At 41.0% G+C, this 25,062-nt stretch overlaps 1 protein-coding gene and 27 non-coding genes across 28 annotated transcripts in view; 27 read left to right on the forward strand and 1 right to left on the reverse strand.

The window, feature by feature from the left end:
- Window positions 1-431: 431 nt before the first annotated feature.
- On the forward strand, window positions 432-503 carry trnac-gca (transfer RNA cysteine (anticodon GCA)). Its single transcript has one exon. It is a non-coding gene; the product is annotated as a tRNA-Cys (tRNA).
- Window positions 504-1,518: 1,015 nt separating this feature from the next.
- LOC130194181 (uncharacterized) overlaps window positions 1,519-25,062 on the reverse strand; it is a 40,657-nt gene continuing 17,113 nt past the window's right edge. Inside the window, exon 3 of the mRNA XM_056415073.1 lies at window positions 1,519-1,577. Coding sequence (XP_056271048.1) covers window positions 1,519-1,577 — 59 coding nt within the window. The remainder of the gene's footprint in view (window positions 1,578-25,062) is intronic.
- Window positions 1,895-1,966, forward strand: trnac-aca (transfer RNA cysteine (anticodon ACA)). The gene has a single exon. It is a non-coding gene; the product is annotated as a tRNA-Cys (tRNA).
- On the forward strand, window positions 2,282-2,353 carry trnac-gca (transfer RNA cysteine (anticodon GCA)). The gene has a single exon. It is a non-coding gene; the product is annotated as a tRNA-Cys (tRNA).
- trnac-gca (transfer RNA cysteine (anticodon GCA)) lies at window positions 2,533-2,604 on the forward strand. Its single transcript has one exon. It is a non-coding gene; the product is annotated as a tRNA-Cys (tRNA).
- trnac-gca (transfer RNA cysteine (anticodon GCA)) lies at window positions 2,920-2,991 on the forward strand. The gene has a single exon. It is a non-coding gene; the product is annotated as a tRNA-Cys (tRNA).
- trnac-gca (transfer RNA cysteine (anticodon GCA)) lies at window positions 3,169-3,240 on the forward strand. The gene has a single exon. It is a non-coding gene; the product is annotated as a tRNA-Cys (tRNA).
- Window positions 3,418-3,489, forward strand: trnac-gca (transfer RNA cysteine (anticodon GCA)). Its single transcript has one exon. It is a non-coding gene; the product is annotated as a tRNA-Cys (tRNA).
- trnac-gca (transfer RNA cysteine (anticodon GCA)) lies at window positions 3,669-3,740 on the forward strand. The gene has a single exon. It is a non-coding gene; the product is annotated as a tRNA-Cys (tRNA).
- On the forward strand, window positions 4,051-4,122 carry trnac-gca (transfer RNA cysteine (anticodon GCA)). The gene has a single exon. It is a non-coding gene; the product is annotated as a tRNA-Cys (tRNA).
- Window positions 5,283-5,354, forward strand: trnac-gca (transfer RNA cysteine (anticodon GCA)). Its single transcript has one exon. It is a non-coding gene; the product is annotated as a tRNA-Cys (tRNA).
- trnac-gca (transfer RNA cysteine (anticodon GCA)) lies at window positions 5,664-5,735 on the forward strand. The gene has a single exon. It is a non-coding gene; the product is annotated as a tRNA-Cys (tRNA).
- Window positions 6,051-6,122, forward strand: trnac-gca (transfer RNA cysteine (anticodon GCA)). Its single transcript has one exon. It is a non-coding gene; the product is annotated as a tRNA-Cys (tRNA).
- Window positions 6,301-6,372, forward strand: trnac-gca (transfer RNA cysteine (anticodon GCA)). Its single transcript has one exon. It is a non-coding gene; the product is annotated as a tRNA-Cys (tRNA).
- trnac-gca (transfer RNA cysteine (anticodon GCA)) lies at window positions 6,688-6,759 on the forward strand. The gene has a single exon. It is a non-coding gene; the product is annotated as a tRNA-Cys (tRNA).
- Window positions 7,069-7,140, forward strand: trnac-gca (transfer RNA cysteine (anticodon GCA)). Its single transcript has one exon. It is a non-coding gene; the product is annotated as a tRNA-Cys (tRNA).
- Window positions 7,456-7,527, forward strand: trnac-gca (transfer RNA cysteine (anticodon GCA)). Its single transcript has one exon. It is a non-coding gene; the product is annotated as a tRNA-Cys (tRNA).
- On the forward strand, window positions 7,707-7,778 carry trnac-gca (transfer RNA cysteine (anticodon GCA)). Its single transcript has one exon. It is a non-coding gene; the product is annotated as a tRNA-Cys (tRNA).
- Window positions 8,344-8,415, forward strand: trnac-gca (transfer RNA cysteine (anticodon GCA)). The gene has a single exon. It is a non-coding gene; the product is annotated as a tRNA-Cys (tRNA).
- Window positions 8,731-8,802, forward strand: trnac-gca (transfer RNA cysteine (anticodon GCA)). Its single transcript has one exon. It is a non-coding gene; the product is annotated as a tRNA-Cys (tRNA).
- Window positions 9,118-9,189, forward strand: trnac-gca (transfer RNA cysteine (anticodon GCA)). Its single transcript has one exon. It is a non-coding gene; the product is annotated as a tRNA-Cys (tRNA).
- Window positions 9,756-9,827, forward strand: trnac-gca (transfer RNA cysteine (anticodon GCA)). The gene has a single exon. It is a non-coding gene; the product is annotated as a tRNA-Cys (tRNA).
- On the forward strand, window positions 10,143-10,214 carry trnac-gca (transfer RNA cysteine (anticodon GCA)). The gene has a single exon. It is a non-coding gene; the product is annotated as a tRNA-Cys (tRNA).
- Window positions 10,529-10,600, forward strand: trnac-gca (transfer RNA cysteine (anticodon GCA)). The gene has a single exon. It is a non-coding gene; the product is annotated as a tRNA-Cys (tRNA).
- On the forward strand, window positions 10,915-10,986 carry trnac-gca (transfer RNA cysteine (anticodon GCA)). Its single transcript has one exon. It is a non-coding gene; the product is annotated as a tRNA-Cys (tRNA).
- trnac-gca (transfer RNA cysteine (anticodon GCA)) lies at window positions 11,166-11,237 on the forward strand. Its single transcript has one exon. It is a non-coding gene; the product is annotated as a tRNA-Cys (tRNA).
- Window positions 11,550-11,621, forward strand: trnac-gca (transfer RNA cysteine (anticodon GCA)). The gene has a single exon. It is a non-coding gene; the product is annotated as a tRNA-Cys (tRNA).
- Window positions 12,320-12,391, forward strand: trnac-gca (transfer RNA cysteine (anticodon GCA)). Its single transcript has one exon. It is a non-coding gene; the product is annotated as a tRNA-Cys (tRNA).

Genomic DNA, 25,062 nt, shown 5'->3' on the forward strand with positions numbered 1-25,062 from the left:
AGTTACCAGAGAGCGCCCCACAAACTAAACATCGTAAAACAACAGGGATTATTGCTCAGTGGTAGAGCATTTGACTGCAGATCAAAGGGTACCCAGTTCAACTCTGGGTGCTCCCTATATGAAAAAAAGAAACACTTGTGTTTATAGAATTGGTTGAATTCAATGCAGGATAAGCAATCGGTCCTTTTGTAACGAGCTTTTTTTTCATTGACCATGGCAGCCGTTTTGTAAAAACGACCTTCCTACGAAAAAAAAACCTACCGAACCTTGTAAAATATAACTTGTGGCTAAAAAAATGATGTTGCCTCACAACTGAATTCCCACTTAGACTCTATTTGGTTATAAAAAACCCAGTTCCAACTTACGAGTTTAGGCCAAGACCATGACAGTTACCAGAGAGCGCCCAACAAATTACACTTGGTATAACAACAGGGGGTATAGCTCAGTGGTAGAGCATTTGACTGCAGATCAAAGGGTCCCCAGTTCAACTCTGGGTTCCCCCTACATGAAAAAAAGAAACGCCTGTGTATATGGAATTAGTTGACTGTAATGCAGGATAAGCAATCGGTCCTTTCGTAACTAGCTTTTTTGCTTCAAAATGGCACCCGTGTGTAAAAAACGACCTTCCTTCTCCAAAGAAAACTACCGACCCTTGTAAAGCCACACATTGTACATCATCTGGGGGTATAGCTCAGTGGTAGAGCATTTGACTGCAGATCAAAGGGTCCCCAGTTCAACTCTGGGTGAACCCTAAATGAAAAAAAGAAACACCTGTGTTTTTAGAATTTGTTGAAGTTAATGCATGATCAGTAGGGCTGTGAGACGATAACAATTTTTAATCAGGTTAATCACAGGTTTCTGTGGATTAATCATGATTAATCACATATATACATTTACAGGGCTCTCAAGACTGGCAAGAGCTCCGAGAAGAGTTGTTGACGGGGGGCAAGTGACCTTTCATGCGCGCAGACCGGCATCGGAACTCTGCGGCGACCGCGATCGACATATTAAGCACCCCCCCCCGTTCAATGCGTGACACTTGAGAGCCCTGCATTGCTCACCAGTACGCGCGCCAGCATCGGAGCTCTGCCGCGCGAGCCGAGAGAAGAGTTGTTGACGGGGGGGGTGCAAGTGACTTTTTATTTTTTCCGATGTGTGCGCACACGCCGGTATCCAAGCTCTGCGGCGCGCGAGACGGAGATCGGAGTAGTGTTAACGCGACACGTAGAGACAGAATGACATGCTGCTGGTTCAAGACCACCAACAACAGACGGATTGGAAGCTCATTCTGCGCATGCGTTAAATGCGTAAAAAAAAAAAAACTAGTTAAACCTGTACTTTAATTAATTGAGTTAACGCGTTATTTTTCACAGCACTAATGATAAGCAATCGGTCCTTTTGTAACCAGCTTTTTTTTCATTGACCATGGCACCCGTTTGGTAAAAACGACATTCCTTCTCCAAAGAAAACTACCGACCCTTGTAAAGCCACACATTGTACAGCATCTGGGGGTATAGCTCAGTGGTAGAGCATTTGACTGCAGATCATAGGGTCCCCAGTTCGACTCTGGATGCCCCCTAAATGAAAAAGAGAAACACCTGTGTTTATAGAATGTGTTGAAGTTAATGCAGGATAAGCAATCGGTCCTTTTGTAACCAGCTTTTTTTTCATTGACCATGGCAGCCGTTTGGTAAAAACGAACATCCTTCTCCAAAAAAAACTACCGAACCTTGTAAAATATAACTTGTGGCTAAAAAATTTATGTTGCCTCACAACTGAAATCCCACTTAGACTCCATTTGGTTATAAAAAACCCAGTTCCAACTTATGAGTTTAGGCCAAGACCATGACAGTTACCAGAGAGCGCCCCACAAACTACACTTGGTAAAACAACAGGGGGTATAGCTCAGTGGTAGAGCGTTTGACTACAGATCAAAGGGTCCCCAGTTCAACTCTGGGTGCCCCCTAAATGAAAAAAAGAAACACCTGTGTTTAAAGAATTGGTTAAAGTTAATGCAGGATAAGCAATCTGTCCTTTGGTAACCAGCTTTTTTTTCATTGACCATGGCAGCCGTTTGGTAAAAACGAACATCCTTCTCCAAAAAAAACTACCGAACCTTGTAGAATATAACTTGTGGCTAAAAAATGTATGTTGCCTCACAACTGAAATCCCACTTAGACTCCATTTGGTTATAAAAAACCCAGTTCCAACTCATGAGTTTAGGCCAAGACCATGACAGTTACCAGAGAGCGCCCCACAAACTACACTTGGTAAAACAACAGGGGGTATAGCTCAGTGGTAGAGCATTTGACTGCAGATCAAAGGGTCCCCAGTTCAACTCTGGGTGCCCCCTAAATGAAAAAAAGAAACACCTGTGTTTATAGAATTGGTTGAAGTTAATGCAGGATAAGCAATCGGTCCTTTTGTAACCAGCTTTTTTTTCATTGACCATGGCACCCGTTTGGTAAAAACGACATTCCTTCTCCAAAGAAAACTACCGACCCTTGTAAAGCCACACATTGTACATAATCTGGGGGTATAGCTCAGTGGTAGAGCATTTGACTGCAGATCAAAGGGTCCCCAGTTCAACTCTGGGTGCCCCCTAAATGAAAAAAAGAAACACCTGTGTTTAAAGAATTGGTTGAAGTTAATGCATGATAAGCAATCGGTCCTCTTGTAACCAGCTTTTTTTTCATTGACCATGGCAGCCGTTTGGTAAAAACGAACATCCTTCTCCAAAAAAACCTACCGAACCTTGTAGAATATAACTTGTGGCTAAAAAATGTATGTTGCCTCACAACTGAAATCCCACTTAGACTCCATTTGGTTATAAAAAACCCAGTTCCAACTCATGAGTTTAGGCCAAGACCATGACAGTTACCAGAGAGCGCCCCACAAACTACACTTGGTAAAACAACAGGGGGTATAGCTCAGTGGTAGAGCATTTGACTGCAGATCAAAGGGTCCCCAGTTCAACTCTGGGTGCCCCCTAAATGAAAAAAAGAAACACCTGTGTTTATAGAATTGGTTGAAGTTAATGCAGGATAAGCAATCGGTCCTTTTGTAACCAGCTTTTTTGCTTCACCATGGCACCTGTGTGGAAAAAACGACCTTCCTTCTCCAAAGAAAACTACCGACCCTTGTAAAGCCACACATTGTACATCATCTGGGGGTATAGCTCAGTGGTAGAGCATTTGACTGCAGATCAAAGGGTCCCCAGTTCAACTCTGGGTGCCCCCTAAATGAAAAAGAAACACCTGTGTTTATAGAATTGGTTGAAGTTAATGCAGGATAAGCAATCGGTCCTTTTGTAACCAGCTTTTTTTTCATTGACCATGGCACCCGTTTGGTAAAAACGACATTCCTTCTCCAAAGAAAACTACCGACCCTTGTAAAGCCACACATTGTACATCATCTGGGGGTATAGCTCAGTGGTAGAGCATTTGACTGCAGATCAAAGGGTCCCCAGTTCAACTCTGGGTGCCCCCTAAATGAAAAAAAGAAACACCTGTGTTTAAAGAATTGGTTGAAGTTAATGCATGATAAGCAATCGGTCCTTTTGTAACCAGCTTTTTTTTCATTGACCATGGCACCCGTTTGGTAAAAACGACATTCCTTCTCCAAAGAAAACTACCGACCCTTGTAAAGCCACACATTGTACATCATCTGGGGGTATAGCTCAGTGGTAGAGCATTTGACTGCAGATCAAAGGGTCCCCAGTTCAACTCTGGGTGCCCCCTAAATGAAAAAAAGAAACACCTGTGTTTATAGAATTGGTTGAAGTTAATGCAGGATAAGCAATCGGTCCTTTTGTAACCAGCTTTTTCATTGACCATGGCAGCCGTTTGGTAAAAACGAACATCCTTCTCCAAAAAACTACCGAACCTTGTAAAATATAACTTGTGGCTAAAAAATGTATGTTGCCTCACAACTGAAATCCCACTTAGACTCCATTTGGTTATAAAAAACCCAGTTCCAACTCATGAGTTTAGGCCAAGACCATGACAGTTACCAGAGAGCGCCCCACAAACTACACTTGGTAAAACAACAGGGGGTATAGCTCAGTGGTAGAGCATTTGACTGCAGATCAAAGGGTCCCCAGTTCAACTCTGGGTGCCCCCTAAATGAAAAAAAGAAACACCTGTGTTTATAGAATTTGTTGAAGTTAATGCAGGATAAGCAATAGGTCCTTTTGTAACCAGTTTTTTTTTCATTGACCATGTCACCCGTTTGGTAAAAACGAACATCCTTCTCCAAAAAAAACTACCGAACCTTGTAAAATATAACTTGTGGCTAAAAAATTTATGTTGCCTCACAACTGAAATCCCACTTAGACTCCATTTGGTTATAAAAAACCCAGTTCCAACTCATGAGTTTAGGCCAAGACCATGACAGTTACCAGAGAGCGCCCCACAAACTACACTTGGTAAAACAACAGGGGTATAGCTCAGTGCAGATCATCAAGGGTCCCCAGTTCAACTCTCTGGTGCCCCCTAAATGAAAAAAAGAAACACCTGTGTTTAAAGAATTGGTTGAAGTTAATGCATGATAAGCAATCGGTCCTCTTGTAACCAGCTTTTTTTTCATTGACCATGGCACCCGTTTGGTAAAAAAGACATTCTCCAAAGAAAACTAACATTGTACATCATCTGGGGTATAGCTCAGTGGTAGAGCATTTGACTGCAGATCAAAGGGTCCCAGTTCAACTCTGGGTGCCCGCTAAATGAAAAAAAGAAACACCTGTGTTTAAAGAATTGGTTGAAGTTAATGCATGATAAGCAATCGGTCCTCTTGTAACCAGCTTTTTTTTCATTGACCATGGCACCCGTTTGGTAGAAACGACATTCCTTCTCCAAAGAAAACTACCGACCCTTGTAAAGCCACACATTGTACATCATCTGGGGGTATAGCTCAGTGGTAGAGCATTTGACTGCAGATCAAAGGGTCCCCAGTTCAACTCTGGTGCCCCTAAATGAAAAAAAGAAACACCTGTGTTTATAGAATTGGTTGAAGTTAATGCAGGATAAGCAATCGGTCCTTTTGTAACCAGCTTTTTTTCATTGACCATGGCAGCCGTTTGGTAAAACGAACATCCTTCTCCAAAAAAACTACCGAACCTTGTAAAATATAACTTGTGGCTAAAAAATGTATGTTGCCTCACAACTGAAATCCCACTTTGACTCCATTTGGTTATAAACAACCCAGTTCCAACTCATGAGTTTAGGCCAAGACCATGACAGTTACCAGAGAGCGCCCCACAAACTACACTTGGTAAAACAACAGGGGGTATAGCTCAGTGGTAGAGCATTTGACTGCAGATCAAAGGGTCCCCAGTTCAACTCTGGGTGCCCCCTAAATGAAAAAAAGAAACACCTGTGTTTATAGAATTGGTTGAAGTTAATGCAGGATAAGCAATCGGTCCTTTTGTAACCAGCTTTTTCATTGACCATGGCAGCCGTTTGGTAAAACGAACATCCTTCTCCAAAAAAACTACCGAATCTTGTAAAATATAACTTGTGGCTTAAAAATGTATGTTGCCTCACAACTGAAATCCCACTTTGACTCCATTTGGTTATAAAAACCCAGTTCCAACTCATGAGTTTAGGCCAAGACCATGACAGTTACCAGAGAGCGCCCCACAAACTACACTTGGTAAAACAACAGGGGGTATAGCTCAGTGGTAGAGCATTTGACTGCAGATCAAAGGGTCCCCAGTTCAACTCTGGGTGCCCCCTAAATGAAAAAAAGAAACACCTGTGTTTATAGAATTGGTTGAAGTTAATGCAGGATAAGCAATCGGTCCTTTTGTAACCAGCTTTTTTTTCATTGACCATGGCAGCCGTTTGGTAAAAACGAACATCCTTCTCCAAAAAAAACTACCGAACCTTGTAAAATATAACTTGTGGCTAAAAAATTTATGTTGCCTCACAACTGAAATCCCACTTTGACTCCATTTGGTTATAAAAAACCCAGTTCCAACTCATGAGTTTAGGCCAAGACCATGACAGTTACCAGAGAGCGCCCCACAAACTACACTTGGTAAAACAACAGGGGGTATAGCTCAGTGGTAGAGCATTTGACTGCAGATCAAAGGGTCCCCAGTTCAACTCTGGGTGCCCCCTAAATGAAAAAAGAAACACCTGTGTTTAAAGAATTGGTTGAAGTTAATGCATGATAAGCAATCGGTCCTCTTGTAACCAGCTTTTTTTTCATTGACCATGGCACCCGTTTGGTAAAAACGACATTCCTTCTCCAAAGAAAACTACCGACCCTTGTAAAGCCACACATTGTACATCATCTGGGGGTATAGCTCAGTGGTAGAGCATTTGACTGCAGATCAAAGGGTCCCCAGTTCAACTCTGGGTGCCCCCTAAATGAAAAAAAGAAACACCTGTGTTTATAGAATTGGTTGAAGTTAATGCAGGATAAGCAATCGGTCCTTTTGTAACCAGCTTTTTTTTCATTGACCATGGCAGCCGTTTGGTAAAAACGAACATCCTTCTCCAAAAAAAACTACCGAACCTTGTAAAATATAACTTGTGGCTAAAAAATTTATGTTGCCTCACAACTGAAATCCCACTTAGACTCCATTTGGTTATAAAAAACCCAGTTCCAACTCATGAGTTTAGGCCAAGACCATGACAGTTACCAGAGAGCGCCCCACAAACTACACTTGGTAAAACAACAGGGGGTATAGCTCAGTGGTAGAGCATTTGACTGCAGATCAAAGGGTCCCCAGTTCAACTCTGGGTGCCCCCTAAATGAAAAAAAGAAACACCTGTGTTTATAGAATTGGTTGAAGTTAATGCAGGATAAGCAATCGGTCCTTTGTAACCAGCTTTTTTCATTGACCATGGCAGCCGTTTGGTAAAACGAACATCCTTCTCCAAAAAACTACCGAACCTTGTAAAATATAACTTGTGGCTAAAAAATGTATGTTGCCTCACAACTGAAATCCCACTTTGACTCCATTTGGTTATAAAAAACCCAGTTCCAACTCATGAGTTTAGGCCAAGACCATGACAGTTACCAGAGAGCGCCCCACAAACTACACTTGGTAAAACAACAGGGGGTATAGCTCAGTGGTAGAGCATTTGACTGCAGATCAAAGGGTCCCCAGTTCAACTCTGGGTGCCCCCTAAATGAAAAAAAGAAACACCTGTGTTTATAGAATTGGTTGAAGTTAATGCAGGATAAGCAATCGGTCCTTTTGTAACCAGCTTTTTTTTCATTGACCATGGCAGCCGTTTGGTAAAAACGAACATCCTTCTCCAAAAAAAACTACCGAACCTTGTAAAATATAACTTGTGGCTAAAAAATGTATGTTGCCTCACAACTGAAATCCCACTTAGACTCCATTTGGTTATAAAAAACCCAGTTCCAACTCATGAGTTTAGGCCAAGACCATGACAGTTACCAGAGAGCGCCCCACAAACTACACTTGGTAAAACAACAGGGGGTATAGCTCAGTGGTAGAGCATTTGACTGCAGATCAAAGGGTCCCCAGTTCAACTCTGGGTGCCCCCTAAATGAAAAAAAGAAACACCTGTGTTTAAAGAATTGGTTGAAGTTAATGCATGATAAGCAATCGGTCCTCTTGTAACCAGCTTTTTTTTCATTGACCATGGCACCCGTTTGGTAAAAACGACATTCCTTCTCCAAAGAAAACTACCGACCCTTGTAAAGCCACACATTGTACATCATCTGGGGGTATAGCTCAGTGGTAGAGCATTTGACTGCAGATCAAAGGGTCCCCAGTTCAACTCTGGGTGCCCCCTAAATGAAAAAAAGAAACACCTGTGTTTATAGAATTGGTTGAAGTTAATGCAGGATAAGCAATCGGTCCTTTTGTAACCAGCTTTTTTTTCATTGACCATGGCAGCCGTTTGGTAAAAACGAACATCCTTCTCCAAAAAAAACTACCGAACCTTGTAAAATATAACTTGTGGCTAAAAAATTTATGTTGCCTCACAACTGAAATCCCACTTAGACTCCATTTGGTTATAAAAAACCCAGTTCCAACTCATGAGTTTAGGCCAAGACCATGACAGTTACCAGAGAGCGCCCCACAAACTACACTTGGTAAAACAACAGGGGGTATAGCTCAGTGGTAGAGCATTTGACTGCAGATCAAAGGGTCCCCAGTTCAACTCTGGGTGCCCCATAAATGAAAAAAAGAAACACCTGTGTTTAAAGAATTGGTTGAAGTTAATGCATGATAAGCAATCGGTCCTCTTGTAACCAGCTTTTTTTTCATTGACCATGGCACCCGTTTGGTAAAACGACATTCCTTCTCCAAAGAAAACTACCGACCCTTGTAAAGCCACACATTGTACATCATCTGGGGGTATAGCTCAGTGGTAGAGCATTTGACTGCAGATCAAAGGGTCCCCAGTTCAACTCTGGGTGCCCCCTAAATGAAAAAAAGAAACACCTGTGTTTATAGAATTGGTTGAAGTTAATGCAGGATAAGCAATCGGTCCTTTTGTAACCAGCTTTTTTTTCATTGACCATGGCAGCCGTTTGGTAAAAACGAACATCCTTCTCCAAAAAAAACTACCGAACCTTGTAAAATATAACTTGTGGCTAAAAAATTTATGTTGCCTCACAACTGAAATCCCACTTTGACTCCATTTGGTTATAAAAAACCCAGTTCCAACTCATGAGTTTAGGCCAAGACCATGACAGTTACCAGAGAGCGCCCAACAAACTACACTTGGTAAAACAACAGGGGGTATAGCTCAGTGGTAGAGCATTTGACTGCAGATCAAAGGGTCCCCAGTTCAACTCTGGGTGCCCCCTAAATGAAAAAAAGAAACACCTGTGTTTATAGAATTGGTTGCAGTTAATGCAGGATAAGCAATCGGTCCTTTTGTAACCAGCTTTTTTTTCATTGACCATGGCAGCCGTTTGGTAAAAACGAACATCCTTCTCCAATAAAAACTACCGAACATTGTAGAATATAACTTGTGGCTAAAAAATGTATGTTGCCTCACAACTGAAATCCCACTTTGACTCCATTTGGTTATAAAAAACCCAGTTCCAACTCATGAGTTTAGGCCAAGACCATGACAGTTACCAGAGAGCGCCCCACAAACTACACTTGGTAAAACAACAGGGGGTATAGCTCAGTGGTAGAGCATTTGACTGCAGATCAAAGGGTCCCCAGTTCAACTCTGGGTGCCCCCTAAATGAAAAAAAGAAACACCTGTGTTTATAGAATTGGTTGCAGTTAATGCAGGATAAGCAATCGGTCCTTTTGTAACCAGCTTTTTTTTCATTGACCATGGCAGCCGTTTGGTAAAAACGAACATCCTTCTCCAAAAAAAACTACCGAACCTTGTAAAATATAACTTGTGGCTAAAAAATGTATGTTGCCTCACAACTGAAATCCCACTTTGACTCCATTTGGTTATAAAAAACCCAGTTCCAACTCATGAGTTTAGGCCAAGACCATGACAGTTACCAGAGAGCGCCCCACAAACTACACTTGGTAAAACAACAGGGGGTATAGCTCAGTGGTAGAGCATTTGACTGCAGATCAAAGGGTCCCCAGTTCAACTCTGGGTGCCCCATAAATGAAGAAAAGAAACACCTGTGTTTAAAGAATTGGTTGAAGTTAATGCATGATAAGCAATCGGTCCTCTTGTAACCAGCTTTTTTTTCATTGACCATGGCACCCGTTTGGTAAAAACGACATTCCTTCTCCAAAGAAAACTACCGACCCTTGTAAAGCCACACATTGTACATCATCTGGGGGTATAGCTCAGTGGTAGAGCATTTGACTGCAGATCAAAGGGTCCCCAGTTCAACTCTGGGTGCCCCCTAAATGAAAAAAAGAAACACCTGTGTTTATAGAATTGGTTGAAGTTAATGCAGGATAAGCAATCGGTCCTTTTGTAACCAGCTTTTTTTTCATTGACCATGGCAGCCGTTTGGTAAAAACGAACATCCTTCTCCAAAAAAAACTACCGAACCTTGTAAAATATAACTTGTGGCTAAAAAATTTATGTTGCCTCACAACTGAAATCCCACTTTGACTCCATTTGGTTATAAAAAACCCAGTTCCAACTCATGAGTTTAGGCCAAGACCATGACAGTTACCAGAGAGCGCCCCACAAACTACACTTGGTAAAACAACAGGGGGTATAGCTCAGTGGTAGAGCATTTGACTGCAGATCAAAGGGTCCCCAGTTCAACTCTGGGTGCCCCCTAAATGAAAAAAAGAAACACCTGTGTTTATAGAATTGGTTGCAGTTAATGCAGGATAAGCAATCGGTCCTTTTGTAACCAGCTTTTTTTTCATTGACCATGGCAGCCGTTTGGTAAAAACGAACATCCTTCTCCAAAAAAACTACCGAACCTTGTAAAATATAACTTGTGGCTAAAAAATGTATGTTGCCTCACAACTGAAATCCCACTTTGACTCCATTTGGTTATAAAAAACCCAGTTCCAACTCATGAGTTTAGGCCAAGACCATGACAGTTACCAGAGAGCGCCCCACAAACTACACTTGGTAAAACAACAGGGGGTATAGCTCAGTGGTAGAGCATTTGACTGCAGATCAAAGGGTCCCCAGTTCAACTCTGGGTGCCCCCTAAATGAAAAAAGAAACACCTGTGTTTATATAAGTGGTTGAAGTTAATGCAGGATAAGCAATCGCTCGTTTTGTAACCAGCTTTTTTTTCATTGACCATGGCAGCCGTTTGGTAAAAACGAACATCCTTCTCCAAAAAAAACTACCGAACCTTGTAAAATATAACTTGTGGCTAAAAAATGTATGTTGCCTCACAACTGAAATCCCACTTTGACTCCATTTGGTTATAAAAAACCCAGTTCCAACTCATGAGTTTAGGCCAAGACCATGACAGTTACCAGAGAGCGCCCCACAAACTACACTTGGTAAAACAACAGGGGGTATAGCTCAGTGGTAGAGCATTTGACTGCAGATCAAAGGGTCCCCAGTTCAACTCTGGGTGCCCCCTAAATGAAAAAAAGAAACACCTGTGTTTAAAGAATTGGTTGAAGTTAATGCATGATAAGCAATCGGTCCTCTTGTAACCAGCTTTTTTTTCATTGACCATGGCACCCGTTTGGTAAAAACGACATTCCTTCTCCAAAGAAAACTACCGACCCTTGTAAAGCCACACATTGTACATCATCTGGGGGTATAGCTCAGTGGTAGAGCATTTGACTGCAGATCAAAGGGTCCCCAGTTCAACTCTGGGTGCCCCCTAAATGAAAAAAAGAAACACCTGTGTTTATAGAATTGGTTGAAGTTAATGCAGGATAAGCAATCGGTCCTTTTGTAACCAGCTTTTTCATTGACCATGGCAGCCGTTTGGTAAAAACGAACATCCTTCTCCAAAAAAAACTACCGAACCTTGTAAAATATAACTTGTGGCTAAAAAATGTATGTTGCCTCACAACTGAAATCCCACTTTGACTCCATTTGGTTATAAAAAACCCAGTTCCAACTCATGAGTTTAGGCCAAGACCATGACAGTTACCAGAGAGCGCCCCACAAACTACACTTGGTAAAACAACAGGGGGTATAGCTCAGTGGTAGAGCATTTGACTGCAGATCAAAGGGTCCCCAGTTCAACTCTGGGTGCCCCCTAAATGAAAAAAAGAAACACCTGTGTTTATAGAATTGGTTGAAGTTAATGCAGGATAAGCAATCGGTCCTTTTGTAACCAGCTTTTTTTTCATTGACCATGGCAGCCGTTTGGTAAAAACGAACATCCTTCTCCAAAAAAAACTACCGAACCTTGTAAAATATAACTTGTGGCTAAAAAATTTATGTTGCCTCACAACTGAAATCCCACTTTGACTCCATTTGGTTATAAAAAACCCAGTTCCAACTCATGAGTTTAGGCCAAGACCATGACAGTTACCAGAGCGCCCCCAAACTACACTTGGTAAAACAACAGGGGTTATAGCTCAGTGGTAGAGCATTTGGCTGCAGATCAAAGGGACCCAGTTCAACTCTGGGTGCCCCCTAAATGAAAAAAAGAAACACCTGTGTTTATATAAGTGGTTGAAGTTAATGCAGGATAAGCAATCGCTCGTTTTGTAACCAGCTTTTTCTTCATAGACCATGGCACCCGTTTGGTAAAAACGACATTCCTTCTCCAAAAAAAAAATACTGAACTTTGTAAAATAAAACTTATGGCTAAAAGATGTATGTTGCCTCACAACTGAAATCCCACTTAGACTCCAAATGGTTATCAAACCGCATTTCCTACTAACGAGTTGAGGCCAAGACCATTATAGTTACCAGAGAGCGCCCCACAAACTACACATGGTAAGACAACAGGGGGTATAGCTCAGTGGTAAAGCATTTGACTGCAGATCAAAGGGTCCCCAGTTCAACTCTGGGTGCCCCCTAAATGGAAAAAAGAAACACCTGTGTTTATGGAATTGGTAGACTGTAATGCAGGATAAGCAATCGGTCCTTGTATCCACCTTATTTTGCTTGACCATGGCACCCGTTTGGTAAAAATCGACCTACCTTCTCCAAAAAAAAACTACCGAACTTTGTAAAATAAAACTTATGGCTAAAAGATGTATGTTGCCCGGTTCAACTTTGGGTGCCTGTAACGTAATTCCAAAATTGGATGTCTGGTAAAGTAATAATTCAGCCCAACGACCTTCTCTAGTTCTCTCCTTTCCAACGGGAGGATTCATTCTCTGATTCTCAAAATACAAGCTCGATGCGATTACAATCACAGCGGGAACCCTTGTCCCCCTCTCTCATTGTAACAACATGATATGTTGATTTGCGTGAGGCGGAGTGGTAACCTTTGACAGCCAGACATAACGCGTATCGGCACATACTTCAGCTGCTACGTGTTGTTTATTCTGAGATTTGAAGGGACCTGGACAGGACAGTCCAATTCAATAATTCAGATTAATATTAACATTGCCCTCTTAATGTCTTTATAGAATTGGTTGACTGTAATTCAATTCAATTCAGTTTATTTGTATAGCCCAATTTCACAAATTACAAATTTGTCTCGGAGTGCTTTACAATCTGTACACATAGACATCCCTGCCCCAAAACCTCACATCGGACCAGGAAAAACTCCCAAATAACCCTTCAGGGGGAAAAAAAGGGAAGAAACCTGGAGGAGAGCAACAGAGGAGGATCCCTCTCCAGGATGGACAGATGCAATAGATGTAATGTGTACAGAAGGACAGATTTAGAGTTAAAATACATTCAATGAATATGACAGAGTGTATGAATAGTTCATAGTAGGCATATTCCACGATGGAGACCTCCACGATCCATCAGGCAGATGGCGGTGGGGAGGAGGAGTGGGCGGAGTCTCAACAGTGGGCGGAGTCTCAACAGGACAGTGGCGTAGTCAGGAGCAGGAATTCCACGACCCAGACCTCAATGATCCATCAGGCAGATAGGATCTATGTCGTCTCATAGGGTCCGATGACCCCATGAGACGTGAAGTCAAAGGACTCCGGGGAGAAAGCAGAGTTAGTAACGTGTGATTGAGAGATGAAAATTCATCCTTAAGGAGAGAAAAAAAAGAGGAGATAGGTACTCAGTGCATCCTAAACGTCCCCCGGCAGCTATAAGCCTATAGCAGCATATCAAGGGGCTGGACCAGGGCAAACCTGATTCAGCCCTAACTATAAGCTCTGTCAAAGAGGAAGGTCTTAAGTCTACTCTTAAACGAGGTGACTGTGTCTGCCTCCCGGACTGAAATTGGAAGCTGGTTCCATAAAAGAGGAGCTTGATAACTAAAGGCTCTGGCTCCCATTCTACTTTTTAAGACTCTAGGAACTACAAGTAGTCCCGCATTTAGTGAGCGTAGCTCTCTAGTGGGCAATATGGTACTACAAGCTCCTTAAGATATGATGGTGCATCACCAATCAAGGCTTTGTAGGTTAAGAGAAGAATTTTAAAAGTGATTCTTGATTTTACTGGGAGCCAGTGCAGAGCAGCTAGTGCAGGAGTGATGTGATCTCTTTTCTTAGTTTTAGTGAGAACACGAGCTGCAGCATTCTGGATCAACTGGAGGGACCTAAGAGATTTATTAGAGCAGCCTGATAATAAGGAGTTGCAGTAATCCAGTCTCAACTAACGCGTGAACCAATTTTTCTGCATCTTTTTGAGACAAGATGTGCCTGATTTTTGAAATATTACGTAGATGAAAGAATGCAGTCCTTGAGATTTGCTTTACGTGGGAGTTAAAGGACAAGTCCCGATCAAAGATAACGCCAAGATTCTTTACAGTGGTGTTGGATGCCAGGGCAATGCCGGTGTAGAAATAGATTAATAGAAAATAAGTCTTATATAGACACTTTAGAATCATAGTGGAACACTGAGCACATTGGACCTGTTTTGGCCTCACAAACACACACACATTGGCCCTGTCTTGGCCTCACACACATACACACTGGCCCTTTCTGACCCCTTGCACCTTCCACCAAAAAAAATTCCTCGTTTGTTTGTGAAAACATTCATTCTTTGGCAATAAACCTGTTTCTGATTCTGATTCTGATTCTGATTCTGATTCTGATACACACACACACATATACATTGGCTCTCTCTCTGCCACCCCTACACTGGCCCTTTGTAACTATCCTGGGAACGACCTTACAGTTCGTCCCATCCCGAAAGAGATAAGAGATCTTAAACCTCCCGAGCATGGTAGTGAAGCTTCAAAAAGCATCAAGTGAATCATATCCTTGTCCTGCACATAAACTCCTCAAGCAATATCAATTAACCCCATATACACTGAAATGAGAAACAACATGCATACATTACTGATGGCTGGAGAAGGAAGACCTGGGTGGGGCCTAGAGGGTTGGACTACACCCTGTGCTCCAATGAGGCTCCTAAGTCTAAACCACGGGCCGCCTCCTACTTATTATGCGCACCAATAACGGGCTATCAAAGTCTAATACCAGGAGAAGCCCCAACTTTTTATCATCCAATCACAATGCTCTTAAAGACTTTATATGCATAACTAATCTTTCTGAATTTCAGTCTGTCAGGAATTGAGCGAGCGGAGGCCCTTCCTACAGACACGTGTACACGTATTCAACTTGTGTGATACTCTGTTGAATAAACCTGATTTCAGTTCAACTAAAATCCTCCTGCAGTACGGCTGGTCTTTCCTGCACGCATGGTCATGGATTGGTTAAATCGCGACACAGGATAAGCAATTGGTCCTTTTGTAACCAGCTGTAGCAGCCAAGGCCAAATTGGAGACAGCTGCCACACCAGCTTTTTTTGCTTGACCATGGCACCCATTTGGTAAAATCGACCTTCCTTCTCCAAAAAAAATACCAAACCTTATAAAATAAAAAGTGTGGCTAAAAGATGTATGTTGCCTCAAAACTGAAATCTCACTTGGACTCTAATTGGTTATCAAACCCCAGATCCATACTTACGAATTAAGGCCAAGACCATTACAGTTAACAGAGAGCGATCCAAAAATGATATAGATAAATACATAAAAATCCACATAGAAAATTTATGTTTGTATTGGAATGTATTTGTTAACCATTCTGCATGCATTTGTGATTCTAATTTATTTGTAAATCCTTTTCTGTGCATTTGAAAATCAAATAATATTTGTAAATTGTTCTGTGCGCATTTATGAATCGTTGTTCTTGCATTAGTGAGTATCTCTGTGTGCAATTATTAATACTGATCTGAATCCATATAAAAAGTTGTCACGTGTACTTTTTTAATTTCCACCTGGTTTTACTCTTTTATTTCTTGCCAATTTTAGTCCTCAATCGTGTGAAAAATGAATTTGATGGGATATTGAAGTTAAATCTGACCAAAAACTAAATGAATTCCAAGTTAAGTTGACCTTTTTTTCCTGCCGAACATTCATGAGTGTGTCCTTTTGTCTGTCCAGAATGAATGTGACATAGTGCTACATGTACTAATGCATTTGCATGCATGTCACATTAATGTTGTAGGCCTTACAGTTCAGAAGAGATGAGTCACAGGTGTGTGTGGAGCCCGAGGATAGTGACAAATCAGCAAGAGTACATTCGTGGGAGTCTAATTCTGTATGTGTGTTTATATTTGTGGATGTTTGTAAAAGATTGCATGGATGCAGTTTATTCCGAGAGAATGGAAGTCTTTGAGAAAATTACTTATTCATTACCTCAGTAAGCATTGTGAACATTAGTTTATGGTCTCAATCGCTAGTTTCAAGTCTTCTTCACAACAGCATGATGTATTTATTATAAACTATGCTCCCTTTGTGACATTAAAATAAAGCAATAAAGCGGAGTATGCTTTAGGGCGGGCTTACTCTGATTGACAAGTCCCTGTGCCTACCAGAACTTCTTCCGAATTCCAAATATGGCAATTCACATTCATTGGTTGCAAAAAACAAATAAACGTGGAGGCGGCTGTAATCAAAGATGGCAACATGGGTGAAATCAAGATGAATGTCCTTAATGGATAAGGTCCGCATTATTCCATTCGTTTATTAATCTTTCAAAAAATCCCATGAAAAGACCATTATGTGAGTCCAATTACCTATACTTTCTCAATTCCCCTATCTGGGGCTCTCTGCTACAAGCCCTGAAGATGTAAATCGTGAAGCAGGTATCAAATTTATTTTTCAGAAAAGGCTCAATGGTTTTCTAAAAGAGCTGGGCACTTACATTTTTAGGAAAAGCTATGAAGTCAATAGTGAGTTTGTTAAGGACTATTTTTAGCGGTGATTTGCCACACATGTGCTAGTCCAGTAAGTACTGCTGGCTTAATCATGTATTTTCAACCGTTTTTTGTCCATGGATCAGGCTTTAAAAACTCAATAGGTCACTGATGTTTTTGGTCTTTTCATTGGATATCTGAATCAGAAGTTAATTAATATCTTGATATAGCATGTTTCCTTCTAATTCAATAGATAGCAGGTGTGAAATAACCACCTGGTAAAGCCTATTGTATTATACTTCTGTGTGAATTTTCTACATGACATACGAAAATAACTGAATTTGTGTACAGAATAAAAATGTAAAAAAAACTCCAGCTATACACTGAGTGTATAAGTGTATGTAATTACAAGTAAGTAAGTAATCAGATTGAGAGAAGGATTTGATTTACTACACAGGAGTATTCCCATGAGCAGAATTCTTTTGGTAAGCAGGATTTGAACAATAAAGCAGAAGGAATGATTAAATAAAGAATATCTTGCACATTTCTCTTGGAAAACATGACTCACTATTTATTTGAACCAACCTTTGGGTTGAAAGTGGATTTCCTGAGATGAATGCTCTATTTTGTCCGGAGTAATGGAGCCTAAAGGTAGTTATATAAAGTGTTATGTAAAAGCAAGACTGCAATCGTCCTGTATTCTTGTTGTTCTTAGTTTGTACTCTAGGTTGAAATGCACTTATTGTAAGTCGCTTTGGATAAAAGCGTCTGCTAAATGACATGTAATGTAATGTAATGTAATTTTCCCTCCAAAATATTTCACATCAGATTTATTTAAGAAATTAAAAATAGTATGTGCTCTTCAATATGCGTATCACGATATTGCAATGACTTAATCCCGATTATAATGTAATTGAAAGAAGATAGATTGTCATTTTTAATCATCGCCATGAGCCTTCCAGTGTATGATTTTGAATGTCTGTGTGTCTTTGTAAGAGTGTGTCTGTGAACGTGCACCCTTTGAAAGCTGACTGGATATCCACAGGTAAAGAGGGACACGGATCAGCACGGCATTTTGAAAAGCAAGCCCGACCATCTGTGCAAGGTGACTTCCAAGTATAATGTGTCAGTAGATATCATCTCTAGATAGCATCTCAGACTGAACTGCTCTGCGACAGCTGAATAGCACCTCCTACACATGCCCACAACCGGGGAATTGGACTGGTTTAGAGGTCTGTGGCACATAGTGCGGTGATGCCTGCAGTCCAGCTGGAGGAGGGCAGATGAAGACCTGTTTATGAGGACATATGCAGGATTTGGAGGAATGAGAAGAGCGAAATAATGGAGTTTGGTTTAATAATCAATGCAATTATCATTACCTATAGTATACATCGATACGTTGTTGAGGAGTCCCTTGAACAGAAGAAGTGACAAAGAAAAGAATGACGTTGTGTGCAACAAAAAAACCGGATACATTCGGTGGAGTAAAAAAACAGCATTAGATGCTTTTTACCCAAGATCCAACAGCTGAACAAAGATATAGTATGGCACAGTGAGAGGTTTTCAATGAAAATATTGTTGCTGATATGTTTTAGCTTCTCGCTGTGTTTCTTCCAGTTGGCTCGTTTGATAACCTGTTAGCATTACAACTGAATCCCTATGAACTAGTTTTCATGTTCTTTTGATTATTAAGTACTGTTGTAGAGGATGTACCTGTGATGTATATGATGCATTATGTGTACAACAATGCACTACCAAAGCAGCTATGATATTTCCGTAATGTATTTTCACTAATGGCGTCTGAGGTTGGATCCAGTTTGTCAATAAATGCTGCAAGCAGTGTAGAAGAAATATCCAGTAGAATGTCTGTATGTAATATGTACACAAGTGAAAGAGTGAAAAGAAGCCATTCTTACCATGTAAATATGGTCCCATTATGGGCATTTCTACTGCCCCTTTGTGGCCAGAAAGTGTGCGGCGACAAAGACGTTTTACACATTAATCATAATTGGAAGATTTACATTTGCGTTGCATGATGTCTTGCATCAATCATTGAACAAATGGAGAGAGGTTGTTTTTTATTTTCTACATTTCATCTTAAAGGGGTAGGTAAATATGCGTATTCACTTTTAAGAGGTTGTGAGATGATTAGCTTAGCATAAAGAATGGAAGTCGGAGAACATGGCTAGCTAGCTTCTGCGGTGAATTAGTGTAATTTTGGACAGAGCCAGGCTAGCTGTTTCCCATACTTTAGTTCTTACACAAAGCTAAGATAATCACGCCTGGCTTCATAATTATATAATCCATTATTACTAAAATTACTGCAAAGACAAAAGCATGGAATACATTTTCTCATCTAACCAACTGAATATGTGCACTTGTGGACAAAATGTCAAACTGTAAAAACTAGGGTATTTAGTAGACGTGTTATCAATGTCACCATTTAAATCATAAATGTTTATTGATATGTCCCACACAAACAAATTATTGAATATGTTCCTTGGTTTCTTATCTCCACAGACAAATTGCTTCTGAAGGTCTTCTCAGCGTTATCCTGCACCTTGTTATCTCTTAATCACCCTTATTTATGTTTATTAAGTGCAAAATAGTCCACCATTAGCAAAACAACTGAGATATAATTTGAAGTCCCAACTAGCTCGGCGTGGACAGAATTAAAGTCGTGTTGTTTTGAAAGAAGAGAAAGAAGAGTCATGTATTCAAGACATCACATTTTGGGAGAAGGGAAGCTTATTATGCCCGAGAGTGCAAACACCAGATACAACTTCTCATAATTAGTCTTCTAAATAAAAGGCACATAAAGACATATATTAGTATTCTGCCTCTCTTCCTTGCTGTAGTTGGTGTTCGGATCACAATGATTACCCCACCGAGACAGAGTGGCACCAAACACCACATGTGCTCCAGTGGGTGGGAGTCTGCGACTGTGTGCTTTCAAGGTGAGTCGGACAGGATTAGATGGATAATTTGTGTATTAAGTTACAAAGTGAAGAACTCCAGCATTGTTGTTCATCTCACAGGTCAAGAGTGTTTATTTGAAATGGAAATTGCATTTTCTTATAGCTGATGGTAGTTATTCCTTTCTCACATATTAAGGATATTTAGAATGTGGATATTCAGAAACCTGTTTTTAGTTGTGTTGATGGAGCTGCTCGTTATCGCCCCACCCACACCCCCTCCCTGCTCTCGGTTATATAAGCATAGAGCTTATTTATTATTTAGTTGTAGTCAAAGTGAATAGTAATTAGGCATGACCTTGTTTGATGCTGCAACTGGGGCCTGTTAAATTGGTGCTGTGGAATAACTCTGTTTCCAAAACTAACTCAGTTCAACCCTGTTCATTTATTCATGTCAGGCTCATCGGCAGTGCATTTACAGAAAAATGTGCCTCTTATTTTGCCAGGGTGGCTCAGCTCTTTATATAAGCGTACTTGTGTAACAGTGAGATTCGATGATGGTGGTGGGAAGGGAGAGATTGTAAGATACTATCAGAATCATCCTCCATACAAGACTACAAGTGATAATTTTTTCACTCACGCAAGATGATTAACAATGCCTTGAGGTCGATCAAATACTGTTAAACAACTCAGCACTGAAAATGAGGCTGACATGATACTGGAGGGGGCAATTTACAGAATAAAATGAGCCTGTAAATAGATTCAAATGAGGTGTCCCATTATTTTTTCCATAACGCATTAGCTGTTACTTTCATTAGTAGCTACAAAAGTCTAACAGGATGTTGAAAGTATTGGTACAGGAAAAACTGAGCAGCATTAACTAGAGTTCCTTGCCTTTGATGTAAAATCTTAAGGAGGATTCTCGAGAGCTGGGGGGGGGGGGTGGACTCATATATTTTTTGCATTGCTTGAGGTACTATATTTGTCATAGTTTAATTATTTACAGTAAAACTTGCACAGCATGGTAGCGAAGGTCATGAAAATGGCAATCAACTATGCCAAATGAATATACCCCAGCAACTGTGCTCCGGGGGAAAATACATATTTATTCAAAGTCATTCATGTTTATGAGCCACAAAGATTCTCATCACTACCAGAGTAGAAGAAGAAACACACTCTTTGTGCATTTTAATTTCCTATTGTGGATACAAGAGTGTAAAGAGCTCAAGTATGAGCTGTCTGCCAGTGTTTATATATAGGTCAAACAATTCAAACCACTGGGGATTTGCTTCGAGTCATAGCACATTCTAAGGATTGGCATGAATGAGAAACTATTTACAATCTCGGCACAGTCTCACATACCTGTGGATTGTTATGGGCAGTGTGGGTTGTGGGATAATCTGAGTTTCTCTATGCCAGTCCTGGCTAGCAAATCGTCGTTGCTCAGAACTGCACTCATGATGTTAAACTTCGACAAAACTGAAGTCATTTTACTCGGCCCTGAACACCTCAGAGATCAATTATCTTGTGAAGTGGTTTCTGTAGATGGCATTGCCCTGGCATCCTGGTCAATAATATTGGCGTTATCTTTGATAGGGACTTGTCCTTTAACTCCCACGTGAAACAAAACTCAAGGATTGCATTTTTTCATGAAATAAAAATCAGGCAGATCTTGTCTAAAAAAAAGAAGAAGAAAAACTGGTTCACACGTTGGTTACCTCTAGATTACTATTATTACTTATTATGAGGCTGCTCTAATTAGTCTCTTAAGTCCCTGCAGTAGATCCAGAATGCTGCATCTCGTGTACTCACTAAAACTAAGAAAAGAGATCACATTACTCCTGCATTAGCTGGTGGTTCCTTGTAAAATCAAGAATCACATTTTAAATTCTTCTCTTAACCTACAAAGCCTTGATTGGTGATGCACCATCATATTTTAAGGAGCATGTAGTACCATGTTGCCCCACTAGAGAGCTGCTCTCACTAAATGGGGGGCGACTTGTAGTTCCTAGAGTCTTTAAAAGTAGGATGGGAGCCAGAGCCTTTAGTTATCAAGCTCCTCTTTTATGGAACCGACTTTTGACCTGCCTTTGGAGATTCTTGTTCTTTCTCTTTGCATGAGGATCAACAGAATGTCAAGTCTAAAATGCATTCATACAACACCATGGTGTGTTGCTGAGGTTGATGCATATTTAAAATACATGTGACTAAATCAATTGTGACACGTAACGGAGAGTCAAAGGAGAGGACAAACTAGGAAAAGGAGGACAGGATCAAAGTCGAGTATCCCTAAAAGTTACAGTATATTTATACTGAATTAATCTTCAGCTCACAATACAGCCAGTGCAGCACTCATATGTTTCAAAGTGTAAAGCAACGGTAGTGCTGTGGGCTGGAGGATGGGCATGGGACACCCTGTTTCTACATTACCCACAATGCAACTCAACCACTGACAGTTGGGTCGTAAATGTGGGTTTGTTATGGGAGCGGCTAATGTAGCCGCAAGCTCCTAGGTTTGAGCAGTAATGGTAAACTCAGATTTCGCACAGCTCTCCGTGGAGCCACAACATGCTTTTATCTCACATATGCAGTAGTACTCCTCAGACAAACATTATGAATTCATCCTTTAAGGCGTTAAATTCCAAATTCAGAACCTATTATTGATTAGATTGCCTCCTCAAGGCTCTCAACATGACGAAGGCTGAGCTGGCTGCCAGCAGCTAAAGGTGCTACGTGCATTAGCAGTGCCAACAACAGTGCTGAAGGCTAACTGTGTTCCCCTGGCCAACCACAGAGTCCTCGGTTCTGACGCTGTGGGTCGGGGCGGCGTTATCATCAGTCAGCGCTGTATGAGCACTGTATTCAATTCAATTCAGTTTATTTTATATAGCCCAGTATCACACATTCCACATTTGCCTCAGAAGGCTTTACTATCTGTACACATACGACATCCCAAAAAACCTTTCACAGGAAAAAAAGGGAAGAAACCTTCAGGAGAGCAACAGAGGAGGATCCCTCTCCCCGGATGGACAGAAGCAATAGACGTCATGTGTACAGAATAAACAGCATTACAGAGTTACATAAACATTTTCAATGAATATGAGAGAAATGTATTAATATTTAGTAGTCGGCATGGACCACGATCCAGACCTCCACGATCCATGAAACAGAAGTACACTACCGTTCAAAAGTTTGGGATCACCCAGACAATTTCATGTCTTCCATGAAAAATCACACTTTTATTTATCAAATGAATATAAAATATAGTCAAGACATTGACAAGGTTAGAAATAATGATTAATATTTGAAGTATTAATTTTGTTCTACAAACTTCAAGCTCAAAGGAAGGCCAGTTGTATAGCTTATATCACCAGCATAACTGTTTTCAGCTGTGCTAACATAATTGCACGGGTTTTCTAATCAGACATTAGTCTTCTAAGGCGATTAGCAAACACAATGTACCATTAGAACACTGGAGTGATAGTTGCTGGAAATGGGCCTCTATACACCTATGGAGATATTTCATTAGAAACCAGACGTTTCCACCTAGAATAGTCATTTACCACATTAACAATGTAGAGAGTGTATTTCTGATTAATTTAATGTTATCTTTATTGAAAAAACAGTGCTTTTCTTTGAAAAATAAAGTCATTTCTAAGTGATCCCAAACTTTTGAACGGTAGTGTAGGTAGAGAGGAGGGGGGGTGAGGCACATCAGCAGGGTCATGGCAGGAGGCCGGCCCACAAGGCAGGTAGCATCCGACACAGTCAGGTCCCACGTGAAGAACTAGTAATGTGAAATGGAGAGATGTAAATTCATCTTTTAAAAGAGAGAGAAGAGGAGATAGGTGCTCAGTGTATCCTAAACGTCCCCCAGCAGCCTATAAGCCTAGAGCAGCATATCAAGGGGCTGGACCAGGTGAACCTGATTCAGCCCTAACTATAAGCTCTGTCAAAGAGGAAAGTCTTGAGTCGACTCTTAAACGAGGTGACTGTGTCTGCCTCCCGGACTGAAGGTGGAAGCTAGACTCAGCTCCAGAACACAACACTGGGGGGATGGGGGGGGGGGGGGGTTGCTTAATTCAAGTCAATAATACAAAGCCAACAATTTATTATTCGCTATACTTCCCAACAAGTGCAATTTTGTGGGTGCACCTATTACTAACTGTTCTCTGAGAACTGACTGAGAACTCTGTCTGTTGTGGCCTGGGGGAGAACGACATACCAGAACACGCACACACAAACTTTCAATACTGATTCTTCATTCACCCCCCCCCCCCCATCCGCCTGCTTTTAAACCCCAGTGTGACGGACGGGGCTGTGCTGCGCGCTGCTGTGTGCGCCGGACGGCTGGCTGCTTGTCGGTGCTGGTGTTACCTTCTGCCAATGGATGGGATGATCACCATCAGTTGAGTTGTTTCCCTCCCCCCCTCCCCGTTTGCAGTTGCAAGTCATGTGTAAAAATGTATGTGTGTGTTTTGTCAGTTTTTTTGCTCCTGCTCTCGACCTCTCGCGGGGGGGGGGTTTTTCGGGTTTCTCTTTCCATGTTCTGTGTAATGTTTTCATCCACCCTTTCTTGTAATTTCGATGCTTTTGTACCTGTACTCTGGCAAACGACAAATAAATATATCAATCAATCAATCAATCAATCAAATCTTATTGATCAGACTCCTGATGTAACTTTTGTGATTGAATAGTATGAAAAAACAACATAGAATGAACTCTCTTCTGTTCAGAAAACAGAAAAGATCGAGCAGCCACCACATGGGTAAACTGCTCCACCAGGCCTTGCTGCCTGGCGGCATGAACTGCATCCTGTCATGCTTTTTATACTAATGAGGGACAATTAGTCCTGAGTAACAGTTCGCCACCGCTCCATGTGTCAAACACAACACTCTGTTTAATGTGGACTCATTTAGTATACACCCAGGCCTTATTACTGAATGGATGGCTCTGGTTATGGTCGTTGACTCAGTACCACAGTCTGAGAATTTAATTGCGAAGCTTTATCTGCATCATGTGGCAGCAAGTCTCCCTTTTGTATTATCAATGTTGCTTTAGAAACTTGTTGTGCTTGTTGATTCATCCTGAAAGGAATGCATGAGGCCTCCTTGAAACATAGAGTGTCAAAACGTCACTTTAAATGTGAAGAAATTGCAAAAAGGCTTAAATTGATGCTCTATCGGTAGTTTGTGTTCATTTTAATCCGTAATCTTATTTCGTCACTTTAAGATTCTAAATATTTACATTGATTGATATTATTACATTTTTGGTCACTTAGAAGAGGCAAAACAAGCCGTAAACATAAAATGTATATTCTGATCACAAGTTTATCATGGAAAAAGTCTGATTCAGTCTCCTGTTCCCCCATCAGTCACACTCACTTCCTCGGCCCCCCTCCATTGCCATTCTCCATCGATCCACCAGATGCCCTCAGACTTCCCAACCTGTCCCAGTCCACTTTCATGTCAGATCCAGCCACTCCCTCCTGGTTT

Source organism: Pseudoliparis swirei, chromosome 5 (genome assembly GCF_029220125.1).
Source record: "Pseudoliparis swirei isolate HS2019 ecotype Mariana Trench chromosome 5, NWPU_hadal_v1, whole genome shotgun sequence".
In the NCBI taxonomy this organism is placed as follows: Eukaryota; Metazoa; Chordata; class Actinopteri; order Perciformes; family Liparidae; genus Pseudoliparis; species Pseudoliparis swirei.